Here is an 18,094-nt window from a genome sequence, read left to right on the forward strand (position 1 = left end):
CATGTGAAACAGAAGCTGGTCATGCGAGCACAGAGTTTAAACTTTCAAAAAATTAGTGAAATACTGTGGAACTGTATTTTTTTGATTATTTAAGAAAGGTTTATGTTAGAAAAGATGTCAAAGAATCCCTCTTACAGAGGACCAGTAGTGTGCGGTTATGTTTCAAAAAAATGTTCAAAAGAAAAACTTGATCTCTGTGGGGTGTATTTCTTTCAGTGAAGACATACAACTCCCACTGAAGTGTTACTGTGTGTGCATGCCTTGAAGGCAGAGCATGTTCTTATTGAGTAATTTAAAACGACCGCTGTAATGTAGCATCTCATGTTCAAATGAGATTTCAAATACAGTGGTGCCAGAAGTAGGCACTTATGGAAGTGAAAGTCTCAATATAAACTCGTTCAGGATTCCGGGGGGAATTAAAGCATAAACCAAACAAAAATAAAAAGGCAACTTACGTCTGACTCTGCTCCAAATAACTTCCACAGGTACAGGGAGCATCTGCTGGAATCATCCTTTCCCCTTTAAATGATCTTGCACCAGTGATCCATGTTTAGAGAATTCCCAAACCAAACAACCTAACTGCTAGAGAGACTTAGAGAGCAGTAGAATTTAAAAACTTTTTCCCCAGTAAAAAGCTTTATCATCTTAATCCTGAGAGCTTCTGGTACCTGGAGAACTTTACCTTTTCTGAACTAGAGCAACTTCTTCCTTAGAGAAGTGTTCATATCTCCATTAAAAACCCATGAATGTAGCAGTGCCCAAACAAATGCAGTATCTCAGAAGGGCTCTATCACCCATGGTCACTCGAGTGTGCCAGTAGTTGTGCATTTACATCATTCCGGCGATCAGCATCAAAAATTTAATGCCTTGCTACATCTTAATAGTACTTCTTATCACTGCAAACAGGCTTGGAATGGTTATATTTAGGTCACTAATGTCTCTCACTGTGCAGTGGAGTGGATTCATCTTTGTGACAACAGAGGTTAAAGAGCAGTTAATGGTAGGATTTGTCCAACCTGGAGTTGCAGGAGCCACATCTGAGACAGTCACTCTTCAGATTCAGCAGAGAGGGAATATTTTAGGGTGCATCCAACTCTCTGTTCTCTGCAGGAGGTGTTGGGGGCCACTTGTCAGGATGTGATGGGGATCTTCCCATCATTGCTGATGTTTTGTCATGTAGTTTTGAGGAATAAAGCTACAAAAATGCCACAGATTAACTGAGGCAGTAGGTGACTCATATATTACCTGCTCCCTTCTAAGTGTCCTACTTTCAGTCCTGATTCTGGCTGAACCACGAAGCTTCTTTCACTTTTATTTTCTCTCCTCCTTTCTTGCTGGCATATCCTAAGAAATCCACATTGCTGACGCGTGTCAGAAAGGTTGTTCTTAGAGGATTTGTGGTTCAGTGATTTCTGTGCTGTAAATCATGGGAGCAGAGTTCTCTCATGACAGTTCTAATTCATTACTGCAGATTTCAAAGTCTCAAGTAAGTTTTTAAAATGACTGAGCTGGAATCTGCTTTTAAGAAGTCAGTCTTTACTATCAAGTTTCTCCATTGAAAAGGAAGCAAAGCAAGTAGTGTTCTTGCCTTTATGTCCAAAAACCCTTCAGGTTCACACGTGCTGAACTGTAAATGAAGTTCCCAGTTTGATCACTCTATAGCTGGACAAAAGAGGAGAGCTGAAGCCATTAAAAAAGTTCACTGACAAAGCCAAGACGAGATATTACCCATTTCTAAGCTGCATTGGTAGACTACTTCTATATTTTAAAAAAAAAAAACAAAAACAACAACAAACCATGTGTGGTTTCCACTAGTGTTGCTAGGTATCCATTTTTACAATCCCTAGATTCATTTACTTCTCTTTTTGGGCTCTTTCTTGATACAGAGCATCTAAAATGGCTTATAACATGATTGCATACATTTGGTGGGCTGGTAATGTAAGTGTTCATGCTTTATAAAAGATTGCATGCATCTCCTTTCTTCTTTTTTACATTTTATTTCAACTCACAACAGTTCTAGTGATGAGATTATTAATTTTGCTCAGAAAAAAGAGATGTTCCTGAGCATTGTAAGCCCTGAAACAGAGAAATCTTTGACCGTGAAATTAAGGGTTTACATTTATTTTTAATCTACAAGGCAAATGTTAGCCTTGTCAGATTTCACTACCAGGGTAGTGGTACTAATTGAAGGCTTTGTGCTGCTTAAAGACAACATACTTTGTGTTTCTTAGATTTTGTTGTCAGGAAAGACTTTCAGTAAATATTAAGTGCTAGGGCATACATTTTATATATGTGTGCTGCTGAAATATTCAGATATTGCGCTTCAGCAGTTTTCATAGCTGATCTGAGGCTTTTTTGATGTGGGAGAATTCACTCTAATTTTTTTTATTAAGCAGTTCTTCATATGTGTATAAACTTGTTTTCTCTGTTTCAGTTTTCCTACTTGGAGAAGCTGTTGTTGGTCCATGGAGCTTGGAGTTACAATCGAGTTACCAAGTGCATTCTCTACTGCTTCTACAAGAATGTGGTTTTGTATATTATTGAGGTAGGAGTAACAAAAGGGATGGGCTTTAAAGGTACTTACTCCTCAATTATTTTTTTTTCTAAAAGGAAAAACTGAAATGAGTTGGCTTTGGTTATTTAAAAGAGCAGGCATTTTTTTCTGTTGCCCATTTACAAACTGTTGCGTTGCCTTGTAGTACCAGTGAAATTATAAAATTAATCAGGTCATTTGATTTAGTATCAAACTGCTTGTATTTTGTAAAATTCACTGCCTGAAGAAGTCAAGTAACCAAACCGGGTTTTGAAGAAGGTTGAATAATACAATGAAATCAACATAATGTGTCTTAGATAGGAGCGTGATCTCATGCTTCAGGTGACAGTCTAAATTTAAGAAGGTCCAGGAAGGGATCTTTCTTACTGTTCCTTGTTGCCTATTCAGATACAAGAGGAATTTGAACTCAGTGGGTTGGTCGCTTGGTCTGAAAAAGCAAATTCTACATTTTTTGTGGAATTTTTGTTTCATATTTCCATATGTGTATATGTTCATTTCTCTATGTCTACAATTAAGCAGTCATGAATGAGGTTAATAGTTAGAAAATTAGAACACTTATAACTAGGCAACCAGCCTAATATTTTAGCAGATGGTAAGTAATGTTTTACCATTCAGTGAATCATATTGTGATCAGTGTGTGAATATCCAGCTCCCTCAGGGTCTAGTCATCTTTTATGCATGGTGTTAGGCTCTTAGAGTGCAGATATTCTAAATCATGTAATTTTTCCTCTGTTAACTATTTCTGAATTAGCTCTAACCTTGTTTTTTAAAATTTCAGTGTAGATTAAAGCATGCTGTCAAAATAATGACAGTGTATTGCTGTGGTGGGTGAGCACAGGATGGTTGTCAGATATACAATAGTTTTAGATTTGTAAAATAATGCAAGAAGTCCATTTTTCTATATTGTAAGAATCCAGTCCTTGTTTGTATTCCACTTCTTTAGCCTGTTTTTCTGCCAGACTTAAATCTTCATTCCTCCTGAAAGCTCACAAGTGTGTTCTTATCCTACTGAGGAGGCCACTTTCACAGTTCTGAGGCAATTTTATCATGCTTATATTTATAATTAAGATTTTATTTATGCTTCGCTTTCTGAAATGGTCCTTAATTTGATTTTGGCTGATCACAAGTTATGCTTTTTAGTAGTGGCTTTTAAGCGTTATTGGAGATGAGAGTGATATTCATTATTGTGAAGGAGAAATACAAAGTACTTGTCTAGTGGGGCTTTTACTGTGTCCTGTGGAAAATAGTATTTTCCTGAATTGTTCAGGGAATGCTTAATAGCTTCATGATTGTCATTTTTCTTCTAAAATTCTTTTCTCATTTGGAAAAGTGTTTTTGAAAATCCTGCTTCTCAAATACTACATTTGCTGCTGAACTTTCAGCGGAGAGCTAAATTACATTCTGCCCTGTGAGAAGCTGGGCAAGAGGTTGAAGAGAGGTGAAAGCCTCTGGGACTTACAACCTGAGGTAGCTTAATCATCTCTCTGTGGGGAGGCATTTTATTAGATGTTGCTATATGATGCATAAAATGCAAGTCTGCTCTGAGGATGTAAGGTCAGATGTTCCTGCTCTGTGCTGTCTTAGACTGTGTTCAGTTCTTCTGTATGCTGTGCTGAGGGACATGAGCTTTTGGCTCTACTGACTTTCCTGAGTAAGAGTGGGAATCTGTTTCTTCCAATACTGCAGAAGTGCAGCTGGCTTCAGCCCCATGCCTTGCTAAGTCCTCTGTGTGTACAAGTTGGGAGCAAGTTTAGGCTTATGGGAGATGGAGCAAAAGAAAGATGAAATCTCTACACCCACAGTGGTGGGAAGAGCTCAGTTTGTAGTTTCTATGGTGAGTTTCTTTCCTTAGTGTCTTTGAGAAACTTTGCCTCCAAAACCAAATATAACTAGCCAAACTGACTGCAAACTGAAGAGACCCCAGTTTGGGAATGCTGCAGGTCTGAGGGGGATGAAAGAAGAGGCCTCTAATTCTCTTTTTAGCTTTACCTTTAAGAAAGCTGAGTTATTTTGTATTTCTGCCGTGAGGCTCTGAAGCACTGATCAATTTGTGGTATGAAAGAAGCTCCTCAAGGGAATCCATTCTTCAGCTTGAGATAACAGTGCTTCGGTGCCCAGTGCTACTGCCCTGCTGCTAGTGCATGTTTTATGTTCCTGATTGCTCCCCAGTACTCTGGACAAGCTCAGTATTTACCCGAACTTCCTGCTTGGATGTGTGATGTACAGGGAATATTCTTTTAGCATTATAATGAGATGGGGATTTGGACTTGAACTACATTCTAACTTGATCTTCTAAAGGATTGCAGAGTAAATATTTATAAAGTTGAATCAAAAAGCACATCGGTCAATATGACAGACTGTCAGTTATACCTTTGTTACTGTGTCTGCTTTATTTCAATGAAGCTTTAACACCTGAGGAATAACAGTAATAAGACTTATGTAAATGAACTTTGCAGCAATGATGCACTGGGGCTTCATCATAACTTTTTTATCCTGAGACTTTGTAAGTGTCATAGACAGAAATGGTACTCAGACTTCAGCACACGGAATATCTGGACACTGAAGTTGGAGAGGCATGTGTAAAAGAATAAATTAAACTTGAGTTAATTAAACAGTGACAAGCACTTGAGAATACCTTGAGAATACCTCCTTTCCTGACATCTCAAGTTTGATGTACTAGCAGTTAGAAGTGCTACACTTAGAAGTGCATCTTGATACCAAACACTCTCATACCACGAGAACCTAAGCTGTGGCAACTGATTTCGTGATTTTCCCTTTAGTTTCTGGGAAAAGTGGTAGTTAAAATAAAGAATTTGGGATTTGGTGGAAAGTGTGTTCAAGTAACTGTGATCATGGGCTTCACTGTTCAGTGATGCTCACGGGTTGAAGCTGACTTTTACCTTCCTGCAGTGGCTGATCCTTGTAGAAGACGCTTGGGTCCTGTAAACTATGTTTGATTTCAGCTGCCTTACCAATGACTAACATGTATCTGCATAGGGATTTCACACAGCTAGAGAGCTAATAACAGAAGACAGGCCTCATGGCCTGATTATTACAGAGAAAATGAAAGAAATATTGCATTTTCTCTGGTTTAAAATGAGATCTTCCTACTTTTGACTTTAAAAAAGAATTAAAGGTGAATTTTGAATCTTTTGAAGTAGTTAACAGTCAGATTGGAGAATTTGGTCTAGCATAGCATCTGGAAACTTGGTATTGCCTTACTCCTTGTGATCTAATTTCTCTTCCCCTTTGCTTTTCTTCATTGATGTACTCCAACTGACATTCTGACTTTGCTTTTAAAAAGTATAAAACTCAATAATACAAATCTAAACAAGAAAACAGGTCCTGGAAACCAAAATTCTTTAGTTGTGATTTCTTGTTCATGCTGGATGCCTTGGATATGATGATTACAGGGGTGCTGTCCTCACCCTCAGAAATTAATCTATTTAGAAAGTTACTAAGATGACTACAGGGGTATAATGTCAATATAAAGCCCTCTTTTTAGTTTCCTTATATTGCTAGAGCAGTGTGTACCAAAAACTGTTGGATTACCTTAAACAGAAGATCAACTGCAAGGTTATGGCTTTTTAGGACTTGAAAAATACCTGTGCATCATTACATAGCACCATCTCATAGAATTACTTCTGTAGCTGGCTTGAAACTGAGTAGTAAAACAAAAGATCTGTTTCACATCTGCTGAGCAGATATATTTCACTGGAGATGATATAAAGTTGTCCTGATGACATCAAAACCTTGAAATATAGCTGATTTTGAATGTAAAAGAATACAGGAATGTTGCTTTCATATCATGCTTGGAGGAGTAGAAATACAGCAAGATCAAAGGTGATATCAGTAATAGCAGGTAAGAGTTCAAGGCATTTGGGAATGGTTCTGGGGAAGCAGTAGCATGGAAGATATCTTGTGTGATGCTCAGCTGGAACAGAAGCAGAAGTGAATGGAAAGAGAGGGGGAGTGTATAGCACGCGTAACTTGCAGCTGCATTATTTTCTCCTCTGCCTTAAGTATCCAAAGATAATTGTAAGCCTAGATCTGAACACCATTTCTTTATGCAGGTTGAGAGTGAAAGCCTTAACCTACACCAGAGCAGTGTTAAACAAGATAAACCATAGAATCATCATATCATAGAATCACAGAATGACCTGGGTTGAAAAGGACCACAATGATCATTGAGTTTCAACCCCCCTGCTGCGTGCAGGGTCACCAACCACCAGACCAGGCTGCCCAGAGCCACATCCAGCCTGGAACATCTAAACATACTAAGGGACAAAATGATAGGATTATTGTCCCTAATTTAGAGCTGTTTTCAAATCTTATTAAATTCCAAGTAAATGCAATGTTTTGATAGGCAAACGTTTAAAAAAGCAGGAATGTCACAAGTGCAACACAGTCTGACTGTGATGAATGTGAAGGGCTCCGTGTGTTCTTGGTGGTCTCCACTCAGACTTGCTGATAGCACAAGCCATGAAAGTGCACATGAAATGTTCCTACATGAGATCTTTTCTTCTTGCTGTGTGAGACTTGTTTTTCTTTTTTTATGCTTTCCTGTCAAACAGATTTGTTTAAAAATGCAGAAAGTAGGCATGGGAGTTCTTTCTTGTCCTGTTACCAAAACGGCATGCAGAAATTGGTCTATCTGACATGATACTAAAAAGCATGCATCTCTGAATGTGTGCTTATTCCCTGATATATGCGATCAGACTTGTACTTAAATCACCGTGCCTTCTGTTTCCAATCGGCTGTGCATCTCTGAGGTATAGCTAGACAACAGAAAACCTGAAGCCTGGGGATTGTTGGAGTGAGTTGAGGACTGGAGTGCAATAACTGTTGTCATAAAAAGCAACTTTGTAAAAAGATAACAGAACAATATTTTTCCCCCAGTGTTAGGCTAAGATTGAGAACATCTGGCTGTAAAATTCCTGAGCGGGGGTAACAGTAATACAGGCAACTAGTTGTCTTGTCATGCTTACAGATTCAAATTATTCAGTCGCATGCTGAAATACTATGGTAGGTATTTGATGCTCCTTACTTCTTCGTGCTTACACTAGGTTAGTCCAGTAGGCTTATAGCAATTCTGTGTCATGAAACAAAGCAGAAATGTGTGCCATTTCTGTTTGTGTAGCAAACAGAAGTCTTTTTGACTTCTCATCATACCCCTGGTCACTAGATTACTATGGACAGGTCTTTCAGATGCACAAAAGGTGGGATTCAGCATCCTGAAGGTAGGTTGCAGGTGCTTAGGAGAAAACCTCTGTAATGTCCATTGAGGTGGCATTTATGGATGGCTCAGTGGTTGCAGGGAGCAGTGTAGGACTGTCAGATGAGCTACAGGATCTCCACCTATCTGGAACGGAAGCATTACTGTGTTAGCATGTATAGATAGCTAGGCAACTAAATCCTAGCAGAAAGAGAGGCCTCTTTTTGTTCTTCTTGTTCATTTGATTTTTGAAGCCTTAAATAAATAAATAAATAACAGGAATCCAAATCTTCCAACTTGAGCAATGGCAGTCAGTTTAAGAGATGCAGAAAACTTGTGCAAGTTGTGGGAAGTGCAAGGATAGGCACAATGTGAGAAGCAATATATGTGTATGATACTCAGCACTGTCCCTCTTCACAATTTTAAGAAAAACTAGCCTTATGTGCTCATTTTTTTCTTGCACTGTTTCAGACTTAACATACAGCTTTAATGCACAGAAGCAGAAAACCTAGGGCAACACAGGACATTACGCCCTTTCCACCCCCAAAAGGACTCATCATAGGCCCCAATTCAATAAAGCATTCTTTAGTAACAATAGTTCCAGAAAACAGATCTTGGAAATAGCCTGCCAAACTTGTAGAAATATCATAAAATACAGTTGGAACCTAATCCAGAATTATGCAAATATACATGTGTTTATTTTTCTATTTAAAAATACATCCTAATTCCTTCTTGGTTGTTCTACAGCTCATAGTTTATATGCTGCCGTTGACAGTTTATTCCCTATTTCAACCCCCGTTGTGTGAAGAAGTTGTCAGAATTGCTTATAGGCTGGTCTCATCAACTTTAATCCACGATTGACTTCTTGGATTTTGGATTCCTAATTGAGTATGTTAATCCCAAGAGTTTCCAAGGAATCAGTCACAAAGATAAATCGATGCTAATTTTCCTTTCTTTTTTAGTAATATATACTGCACAGAGAATCATTACAGAGCAGTCAATCTTTATTGAAAACAAAACTGACTTAACTAATAAATGGCTGGTTTAGAATTTTCTTTTAAATGTACCCAAAAGTGATTGAATCAGTATTCTGGCATTAACCTTTTTTTTCTTTTTAAGAGCACTGCCTTGGCTGCACCTCATAAGCAACAGATCTTGTATGTTTTTAAGATTTAGAATATTATAACAAATAAGTGTGGCTCCTTAGCTTGGTCTCAGAATCTCTTAGGTAGAAGGTTCAATACATGGCGCCATAGAGTACTGCAAGAAGAGATCTTCTGGGATGTTATTTGTTGGGCAGGTAATACGTTCAGAGCTACCAGATCCATTCTTTGTGTAAATTTGTACACATGAGAGAGAAGATGCATAGCAATTTTTTTTCCTCAAAAGGTTTTGCTTAATTTGATTTGAAAACATTCTTTTTTTTTTTTTTTTATCTGGGGGACTTAAAGCAATAATAATGCTGTTCTCTGAATTTGTGGCCATTAAATGTGAAACAATAACATCCTCCTGAGCACTGTGTTCATCAAAACTGTAATTCTGTCATCAATAAATGTTTTTCCAGTTTAACATTCTTACCAGTGAAAGCAAGGTATTGTTAGGACATCACGTTATAAAGCCCAGATAACCAAAATGCATGGAAGATTTTAAGAGGGAAGTTAAAGCTGTAGAGAGGTTGGTGATTTAATAAATAAATAAATGAAAGTAGTCTGTATGTCAGAGAATCACAGGGGTTGGAAGGAACCTCAGGAGATCAATGAGTCCATTCGCCTTGCTAAAGCAGGCTCCCTACAGTACATCACACAGGTAAGTGTCCAGATAGGTCTTGAATATCTCTACAGAAAGAGACTGTACAACCTCCCTGCGCAGCCTGTTCCAGTGCTCCATCACCCTTACTGTAAAGTTCTTCTGCATGACAGTGCAGAACTTCCTACATTCAAGTTTTACGCCATTGCTCCTTGTCCTATCACTGCACATCACTGACAAGAGCCTGGCTTCATCCATTTCTTGCTCCAGATGCGTGAGATGTCTGGCTCACGGGCTCTTGTCCTGGTGGGGGACTTCAACCATCCGGACATCTGCTGGGAAAACCACACGGCGAGCTGCAAGAGCTCCAGAAGGCTCTTGGAATCCATTGATGATAGCTTTCTGGTTCAGGTATTGGACAGACCGACCAGAGGTGAAGCGTTGCTGGACCTGCTGCTCACCAACGCTGAGGAGATCATCAAAGGCGTCAAGGTTGGAGGCTGCCTGGGCTCCAGCGACCACGCCCTGGTTGAGTTTGTGATCTCAAGCGATGTGGGCCTGGCAAAGAGCAGGACCAGGACACTGAACTTCAGAAGAGCAGACTTCAAGCTACTCAATGGATTGCTGGCCAAGATCCCCTGGCGCGCTGCCCTCAAAGACATGGATGTTGAGGAGAGCTGGCGGCTCTTCAAAGAGGCCCTCCTGGAAGCACAAGAGGTCTCCATTCCGCTGAATAAGAAAGTGGGCAGGCGAGGTAGGAAACCGGCATGGCTCAGCAAGGACCTGCTGAGAGAACTGAGGGCGAAGAAAGGGGTGTACAAGCTCTGGAAACAAGGCTGTGTCACCTGGGAAGAGTACAGGAATGCCGTCCGGACTTGCAGACGTGGGATCAGGGAAGCCAAGGCGCAGGCAGAACTGAACTTGGCAAGGGACGTGAAAAACAATAAGAAAACCTTCTACAGGTACATTGCCCAGAAGAGACAGGCCAAAACGGGCGTACCTGCTTTGGTAAATTTAAAAGGAGAACTGGCTTCAACAGATGAAGAGAAAGCCGAGGTGCTGAATGAGTTCTTCACCTCGGTCTTCACTGGTGGCCAGGATTCTAGTCTTTTTCACGTCCCTGAACCCTGCATCCCCAAACCTCTATGTGGGGACCGAGGAGATAAATCCCTCCCCACTGTAAGGGCAGAGCAAGTCCGAGAGTGCCTCCTTAGACTGAATGAATACAAGTCTATGGGGCCGGATGGCGTGCATCCCAGGGTCCTGAAGGAGCTGGCCGAGGTGGTTGCCGAGCCGCTCTCCATCATATTTGAGAAGTCGTGGCTGTCAGGTGAGGTCCCGGACGACTGGAGGAAGGGTCACGTCACTCCCATATACAAGAAGGGGAGCAGGGAGGACCCGGGGAACTACAGGCTGGTGAGTCTCACCTCCGTGCCTGGGAAGATCATGGAACAGATCCTCCTGGACAACATGCTTGGTCACATAAAGAATGAGCATGTGATCCGAGACAGCCAGCACGGCTTCACCAAAGGAAGGTCATGCCTAACTAATCTTGTGGCCTTCTATGATGGAGTGACGGCATTGGTGGACGAAGGGAAGGCGACTGATGTCATTTACCTGGACCTGAGCAAGGCCTTTGACATGGTCCCCCACCACATCCTCATCTCCAAATTGGAGGGAAGTGGATTTGATGGGTGGACGACCCGATGGATAAGCAATTGGTTGAAAGGCCGCAGACAGAGGGTGGTGGTCAATGGCTCCATGTCCAGGTGGAGGCCGGTAACAAGTGGTGTCCCCCAAGGGTCTGTCTTGGGACCGGTGCTCTTTAACATCTTTATTAATGACATCGATGAGGGAATTGAGTGCACCCTCAGCAAGTTTGCTGACGACACCAAGCTGAGTGGTGCGGTTGATACGGTGGAAGGAAGGGATGCCATTCAGAGGGACCTCGACAGGCTGGAGGGCTGGGCTCGGGTGAACCTGATGAGGTTCAACACGGCAAAGTGTAGGGTTTTGCATTTGGGCCGGAAGAACCCCAGGCACCTGTACAGGCTGGGAGGAGTGGTCCTTGAGAGCAGCTCGGCAGAGAAGGACCTGGGGGTCCTGATGGACGAGAGACTGAATATGAGCCAGCAGTGCGCTCTGGCAGCTCAAAAGGCAAATGGGATCCTGGGCTCCATCAGGAGAGGGGTGGCCAGCAGGGACAGGGAGGTGATTGTCCCTCTCTACACGGCTCTTGTGAGGCCCCATCTGGAGTACTGTGTCCAGGTGTGGAGCCCTCAGTACAAGAAAGACATAGAGATTTTGGAAAGGGTCCAGAGGAGGGCGACTAAGATGATCAAGGGGCTGGAGCACCTCCCCTATGAGGACAGGCTGAGGGAGTTGGGCTTGTTCAGCCTGGAGAAGAGAAGGCTGCGGGGTGACCTCATTGCAGCCTATCAATACCTGAAGGGAACCTACACCCAGGAGGGGAGTAAACTCTTCAAAAGGGCTGACAACAGCAGGACTAGGGGAAATGGTTTTAAGTTGAAGGAGGGAAGATTTAGGTTAGATGTTAGGGGGAAGTTCTTTACTAGGAGAGTGGTTAGGCCCTGGAACGGGCTGCCCAGGGAGGTTGTGGATGCCCCGTCCTTGGACGTGTTTAAGGCCAGGTTGGACGGGGTCCTGGGCAACCTGATCTGAATATGTATGTTGGTGGCCCTGCTAGGCAGGGGGGTTGGAACTACATGATCCTTGGGGTCCCTTCCAACCCGGGTGATTCTGTGATTCTGTGATTTCCCTCCCAGCTCCTTTCAGATTTTTATTAATTTTAATCATATCCCCTCTCAGTCTTCTTTTCCCCAAGATGAGCAGACCCAGGTTACTCAGCCTTTCCTTATACAGGAGATGCTCCAGACCCTTTATCATTTTTGTGGCCCTCCACTGGACTCCTCCTAGTAGATTCCTGCCTTTTTTGACCTGTGGAAATAAGAACTGGACATAAATATTTGGAAAATGCAAACGTAGCCAGCCAGGACAATTCAGTGCATGTGTCATGACTTGTGAGTAAAAAGATGGCTGAACTGTAAATTGATAGCAAAATTTTAGAGGGCAAATAAGCCCTGTGAGGAAATAACTTGTGCTCAGTGTGTTCAAGTTGATATTAGCAATGTATGCTATGGTAGAGGTTAATTCTGACAAAGCTATTTTAAAATCCAATACCATATCACTATCTATAAAACTGTGTATATTTAAAATATATATATCTAAGTATTATTTTTATATCTAAGTATACATAAAAGTAAAATACAGCTTATTATAAATATATCTTGGGCTTGTGCTGGTTTTCTTTATATCTGGCCTTTATCCCTATAAATAGAATTCCTTTAGGGGAGACATTCTTGATTTATGTGGGAATAACTAATAGCAAAGTAAAGTTCTGTACATTTTTTTTTATTTGTGAAGTTTTATTTTACTTTCTACTGGTCTAAAGCCATAGGCTGGAATGGGGAAAGCGCAAGGTTTTCTTCTCTTCACCTGTACCTCAGTGCTATAAATAGTTGTACATTCCAAATGTATTTCACAGCAATTGACTTCGGTCTGTAAATGGTAATACAAATGAGGCTCCATTTTACCAATGGCAGGTTGGTGATAGACCTGTCTGAAATGACTGCATGATAATTAGCTTAATTCTCTGGTTTAGCAGCTCTGAGCTGCTGGTACTACAAACAGCCCCATCAGCATGAGTGCTCTGTGACTTAATGCAGCTTGGACAGGGGAGAGAAAAGCACCATTACTTCTGCTTAGTTAACTGTGTCAGCTGCAGTTCAACCCAGGTGCTCTGTTTAAAGCGTTAGAAAGGGCATAAAAGCCCTGTGAGGAAATAACTTGTTCCCAACTAATAGCAGTGGACGTAGGTTGCTCCAAAAGTAATACCTCCTATGTATTCCCATGGAAACAATGAAGAGCACAATAACACTGTCTAATAGAGCAAATTCTCAGCTACAAAACACTGTTTTTTAACATTGTCACTACCATTAGCTGTGCACTTTTGCAGCAATAAATACGAACCTGCATGCCATACTCATAACAGTCTGCATCAGTGGAGGTGACACACTGCTGCTGTCACCACTGCTGTAAAGCACCACCCACTGCCTCACTGTGCTCACATCTGCTGTTTGGTCTCCATAAATGCTCAAGCATTGATGAACATCACTGGGTGCCATTTTTTCCACATGGAGGAACTCAGTGATGCACCTTTGCTTCTTCAGCGCTTCCATGTCGGACACCATTGTGTCAGGCTGCCTCTCTGCTGCCATCTGTACACCACAACAACATGTAACAGAATCTTGGAGTGAAGGTTCCACCTCTACTGCCATACTATCAGTATTGTGGGCCAACATCACAAAACAGGAGGCGTTAACTTTGGAGCAGCCCTCATCCTATGTTATACTGCAGTTATTCTGTGTTAAAGTGCTATTCAAAGCAGTGATTGGCCTGGGCAAGAGGAGAGGTTTGGAGTTCTTGTGTAAAGCATAAGTTCAAGTAGGGCCAGAGAGCTTGGAATGTGGCAGAAAATCTAATAACAAGTCATGCTTTTGTGAAATTTCACAAATTTTTGTTTTAAAATTAACTTTGAGCCTGATGTTGGAAATTTGGGGCTCGTTGCTATGAGCATTTCCACTGAAGGCAGTTGAGGACAATTTCTGCTTTCCTGCTGATTCTTTGGAATAAAACGAGTGTGTTTTTCCAAGTCATGTGGTAGGATCATATTTATTGTTATGTCCTTTTGGAAAAAAAGTGTATTCGTCTGCATAGGATATGTTTCAACACTGCATTTCAACTGTCCCATTTTCTAGTGCATCCATAATACAGATGCATGCTATTGATGCACTCGTGGCTTTCCCGCCTTAATATTGCTTCACAGATGATTACAACTACCTCCTAAACACTAGCTCAGAAATGTGTTGTCAACAGATTTTGAGGAAAAACATCCTTCTTGAGTTTGCTACCCATGCTTATAAATTTTTTTATAGTGCTTACATAATGACCTGGGTTTATCCTGTTTTGGGGTTTCTTGCTTTCTTTAGGATCGTAACCTGAGGAAGGTATTGCAGGGAACAAATTTAAATGAATAGAAGCTCTGTTTTTAAATGCTGCTAGAAAACAGTTTTACCATTTCACTTGGATGAGCACTAATGATTAGAACACGCACAAAAAAGCCTAAAACAAAACAACAAAAAACCATCTAACAACCACCTCCACCCAGTTTCACTAATTAACCACTAGAGAGAGTATTTTATTTTGGCATTCATAAAAGCATCTGTAACCTAGTTTAAGTATGTGTACAGGACTTAGAGTAAAACATGTAGCTTATGTTTGTGACAGCAAAACAAAATGGTTTATAATATGGGCTTGAAGGTTTTATTTCCTTGAGTTTCAGGGTCTTGAACCAAATTTTTTGGCACATCAAGGTCAGGCTTTTAAAATAAATAGCAACAGTCCTCATCTCCCATGATCCCATGAGTTTAGTCAACTCTTTGAAAGGGTAGATAACAGCAGGGCAAGGGGAAATGGTTTTGTTGAAGGAGGGAAGATTCAGGTTGGATGTCAGGGGGAAATTCTTTACTATGAGAATAGTGAGGTGCTGGAACAGGCTGCCCAGAGAGGCTGTGGATGCTCCGTCCCTGGAGGTGTTCAAGGCCAGGCTGGATGGGGCCCTGGGCAGCCTGGTCTAGTATTAAATGGGGAGGTTGGTGGCCTTGCTGTAGCAGAGGGGTTGGAGATTCATGATTCTTGAGGTCTTTTCCAACTCTGGCCATTCTGCGTGATTCTGTGTATGTGATCAGTTCAGTCCACAGTGCAACCTGCAGCAGCATTGGTGTGGCTTCCAAATGTACTTCTACAGCCTCTTCTGCTCAAGAACCACTTTGCTCACTATGTCACCTCTGGGATATTTTTCTCCTATAGAAAGCTGGGATCATTGGCTGTGGGCAGAGTATAGGAGTATAGTTTCTCAGTGGCCCTGAGAGGCTTTGTTTCTGTAGGGGTGGCTGCGTTGGTTCCTGGATGCAGTGGATTGTGGTGGCAGAACACAGAGCAGCAGCTTTGAGGAACCTGTCGCAAACAGGTTTTTGTTTTTCGTTGAGATTCTAAGTGCAACGCAGGTAGCTGTGCAATTTATAAGCTTTTGTTGATGTATGTGCTCTAGAGAGCATGTTGTTGTCCTTTCCATCTCCTTGGTCTTTATAAAAAAAAAAAATAATGTTTAAAACATATTAAAATGCAATAGAAATAGTAAGTCAAGCTGCCTAGTAATAGCGCTACTCGTAAGTTATAGTGCATCTTTTTGAACCGATGTTTAAAATGGATCAGTTGCAGCTTTTTTCCCCCAGGATGTCCTGTTGTCATTCTCATAATGCTTTTCCCTTCTTTTCCACTTCTCCGCTAACTTTGAACCTGATTATTTTCTTGCACCTGTGCAATCTGAGCACATCTTGGAGCACTGTATTCTTGGCACTTCTGAACAGAGACTTACAGGTCAGCATAACCTGTGTCAGTCAGGCAAGGGAAAGAACTGGGTGTGAAGCAGAAGAGTTGAGACCTCCGTAATTTTAACGTGCATTTATGCAGGTACTTTCATGGTGAATATAAGCATCAGTATAAGCAATAATGATGGGTTAAATCGCAAACCCCAGGACAATGTGCGCAGGAGTCCGTTCTGTGGAAAAGCAAGGGATAACCTGTGTCAGTTCCTATGTGCTGTGTTTAAAAAAAAATGAAAGTCCTGTTCTGCCCCATCAAGTGAAGACCTCTGACTTGATGCTGTCAGAAGAGGAGGAAGGCCAAAGCTCGATCTGCCAATTTTTAAATGTGCTCTTATTTTACCTTCTGTCTTCTTGCTGGATTTCTCACCATTTATGCAAAAGCAATTAAGGATTTGGAAAGCGAAAATGGAATTTATTGGCCTTAGCTGCATCAAAGTTCTGCAGGGATCCAGTGGAGGTATAGTTATGTAATTTATACAAAAAAAATCCATAGCAAGTGTACCAAGAAAAAAAATCTAATACTGTATGATCTCATCCAAAAAAACAAACGGTATTATCTTTATTAAAAAATGGCAATCTAGGTTGATCTTATTAATATTAACTGACTCAAATATGCCTAAATTTTATGTGTAAAACACATCTCACTAGCAGCAGAAGTCATCAGTAACCAGCAACACCTGAGCCCCTCAGCATTATTTGTGGTGATGGTTCCTGTCAAGTTCAATTTGGGTAGAAAAGCGAATCTCCCCTTTGGGTTTGCTAACAGTGTTCTGACCTTTACTCCCTTTCACTGCTGAGGAGTGACAGGTGTCTGGAGGGGCTGAGCAACGTCACTGTCAGCCTCTGCTCTGTGTCAGCTGGCATTCATTAGCATTAAAACTGCATTGGTTTTGTACTTCCTGAAATGTGCTTGTGCCTGTTAACACATCCTGGCTTGTGATGAGATAGGAAAAGGTAACCAAGGTGCTGTACTCTTCTGTTTTTTCAAAGCAGTCTGCTTCAGGATGAGATTTCCACAGTGCCATTGTTCATCCATGTTGGGGTGGGTCCTGCAGCTCTGCACTGGGTGCTCACCATTGTGATCCCCCTCCCTCAAGAGATACCCATCCAATGCGTTGTGTGTGCATGGCATGGCTGGGCTGGGCTTCCACCATCACCTGAACCTACACCGGGGCTGTGCCTTAACACAGTGTGTATGCATGCTGCCATTAAAATGGACACTCTAGTCTTCCTTTTTCTGTGGGAGCATGTTCCTTTCCCCCTCCCTTGATCAGGCATCAGTATGTGCACAGTTGCAGGATGCTCTCTCAAATTAGGGTTCAGGCAGATCAGGTTCCTGATGTAAACTGGAGTTCATGGATGAGAGTTAGGACCACTTTTCTGGCAGCAGTGTGGGTTTTTTCAGACAGAAATGTTCCTGTTACTTCAGTAAGCTGATGTAGGGCTGTGTCACTGTGTATCTGCCGAAGCATCCCAAAACTTCAGAGATAGAGCAGGTGAAAAGGTGAGTTGGTATTCACTGTCCTCCTCCCAACATTTTGCCAGAACTGCTTGGGGGGGGGGGGAGGGGGGCTATATTTTATCAGATTGTTCCTTTTGGGCAGTCTGTGTGTTGGACTGAGAGGCATCCCAAATGTAGAGCTGGGGAAGAGGAAAGGAGACTGAGAAGTGAAGGCTGATCCCAAAGGACAAGGGGTGCGGAGCCTTTTCCACAGGTCCATCACGTGGTGCTCATTTGTGCAGAGAAGCTGTGATCTCTCAAAAACTTGGAAATCTTTGGAGGCCATAATTTTAAGAGAATGTGTGTAGAAACTCTGGATTTTATGGTGTGTGATTTGTGGAATATGGAGGGGGGAAAAAACCTTTAAGAATGCGTATTAGGCCATCTGGACAGAGAGGAGGAGCTGGTGTGTGCTAAAATACAAGGTGTTCCTGCAAGGGAGGAGTGATAAAATGATAGCAGTGAAACTCCTGGCAGACTTGACTTGTCTGGAAAAAGGTATTAGTATTTTTCAAGCAGGTCCTGATTTATGCTGAGCTGACCTAAGGAGG

The 18,094-nt window shown here is 41.7% G+C and overlaps 1 protein-coding gene across 8 annotated transcripts in view; it reads left to right on the forward strand.

The window, feature by feature from the left end:
• ATP8A2 (ATPase phospholipid transporting 8A2) overlaps positions 1-18,094 on the forward strand; it is a 322,239-nt gene that overhangs the window by 174,953 nt on the left and 129,192 nt on the right. For all 8 annotated transcript variants that reach the window (XM_048933647.1, XM_048933645.1, XM_048933650.1 and 5 more), the window contains one exon: positions 2,435-2,545. In XM_048933647.1, the coding sequence (XP_048789604.1) occupies positions 2,435-2,545 (111 nt within the window). The remainder of the gene's footprint in view (positions 1-2,434; positions 2,546-18,094) is intronic.

The sequence above is a fragment of the Lagopus muta genome, chromosome 1 (genome assembly GCF_023343835.1).
Source record: "Lagopus muta isolate bLagMut1 chromosome 1, bLagMut1 primary, whole genome shotgun sequence".
Classification (NCBI taxonomy): Eukaryota; Metazoa; Chordata; class Aves; order Galliformes; family Phasianidae; genus Lagopus; species Lagopus muta.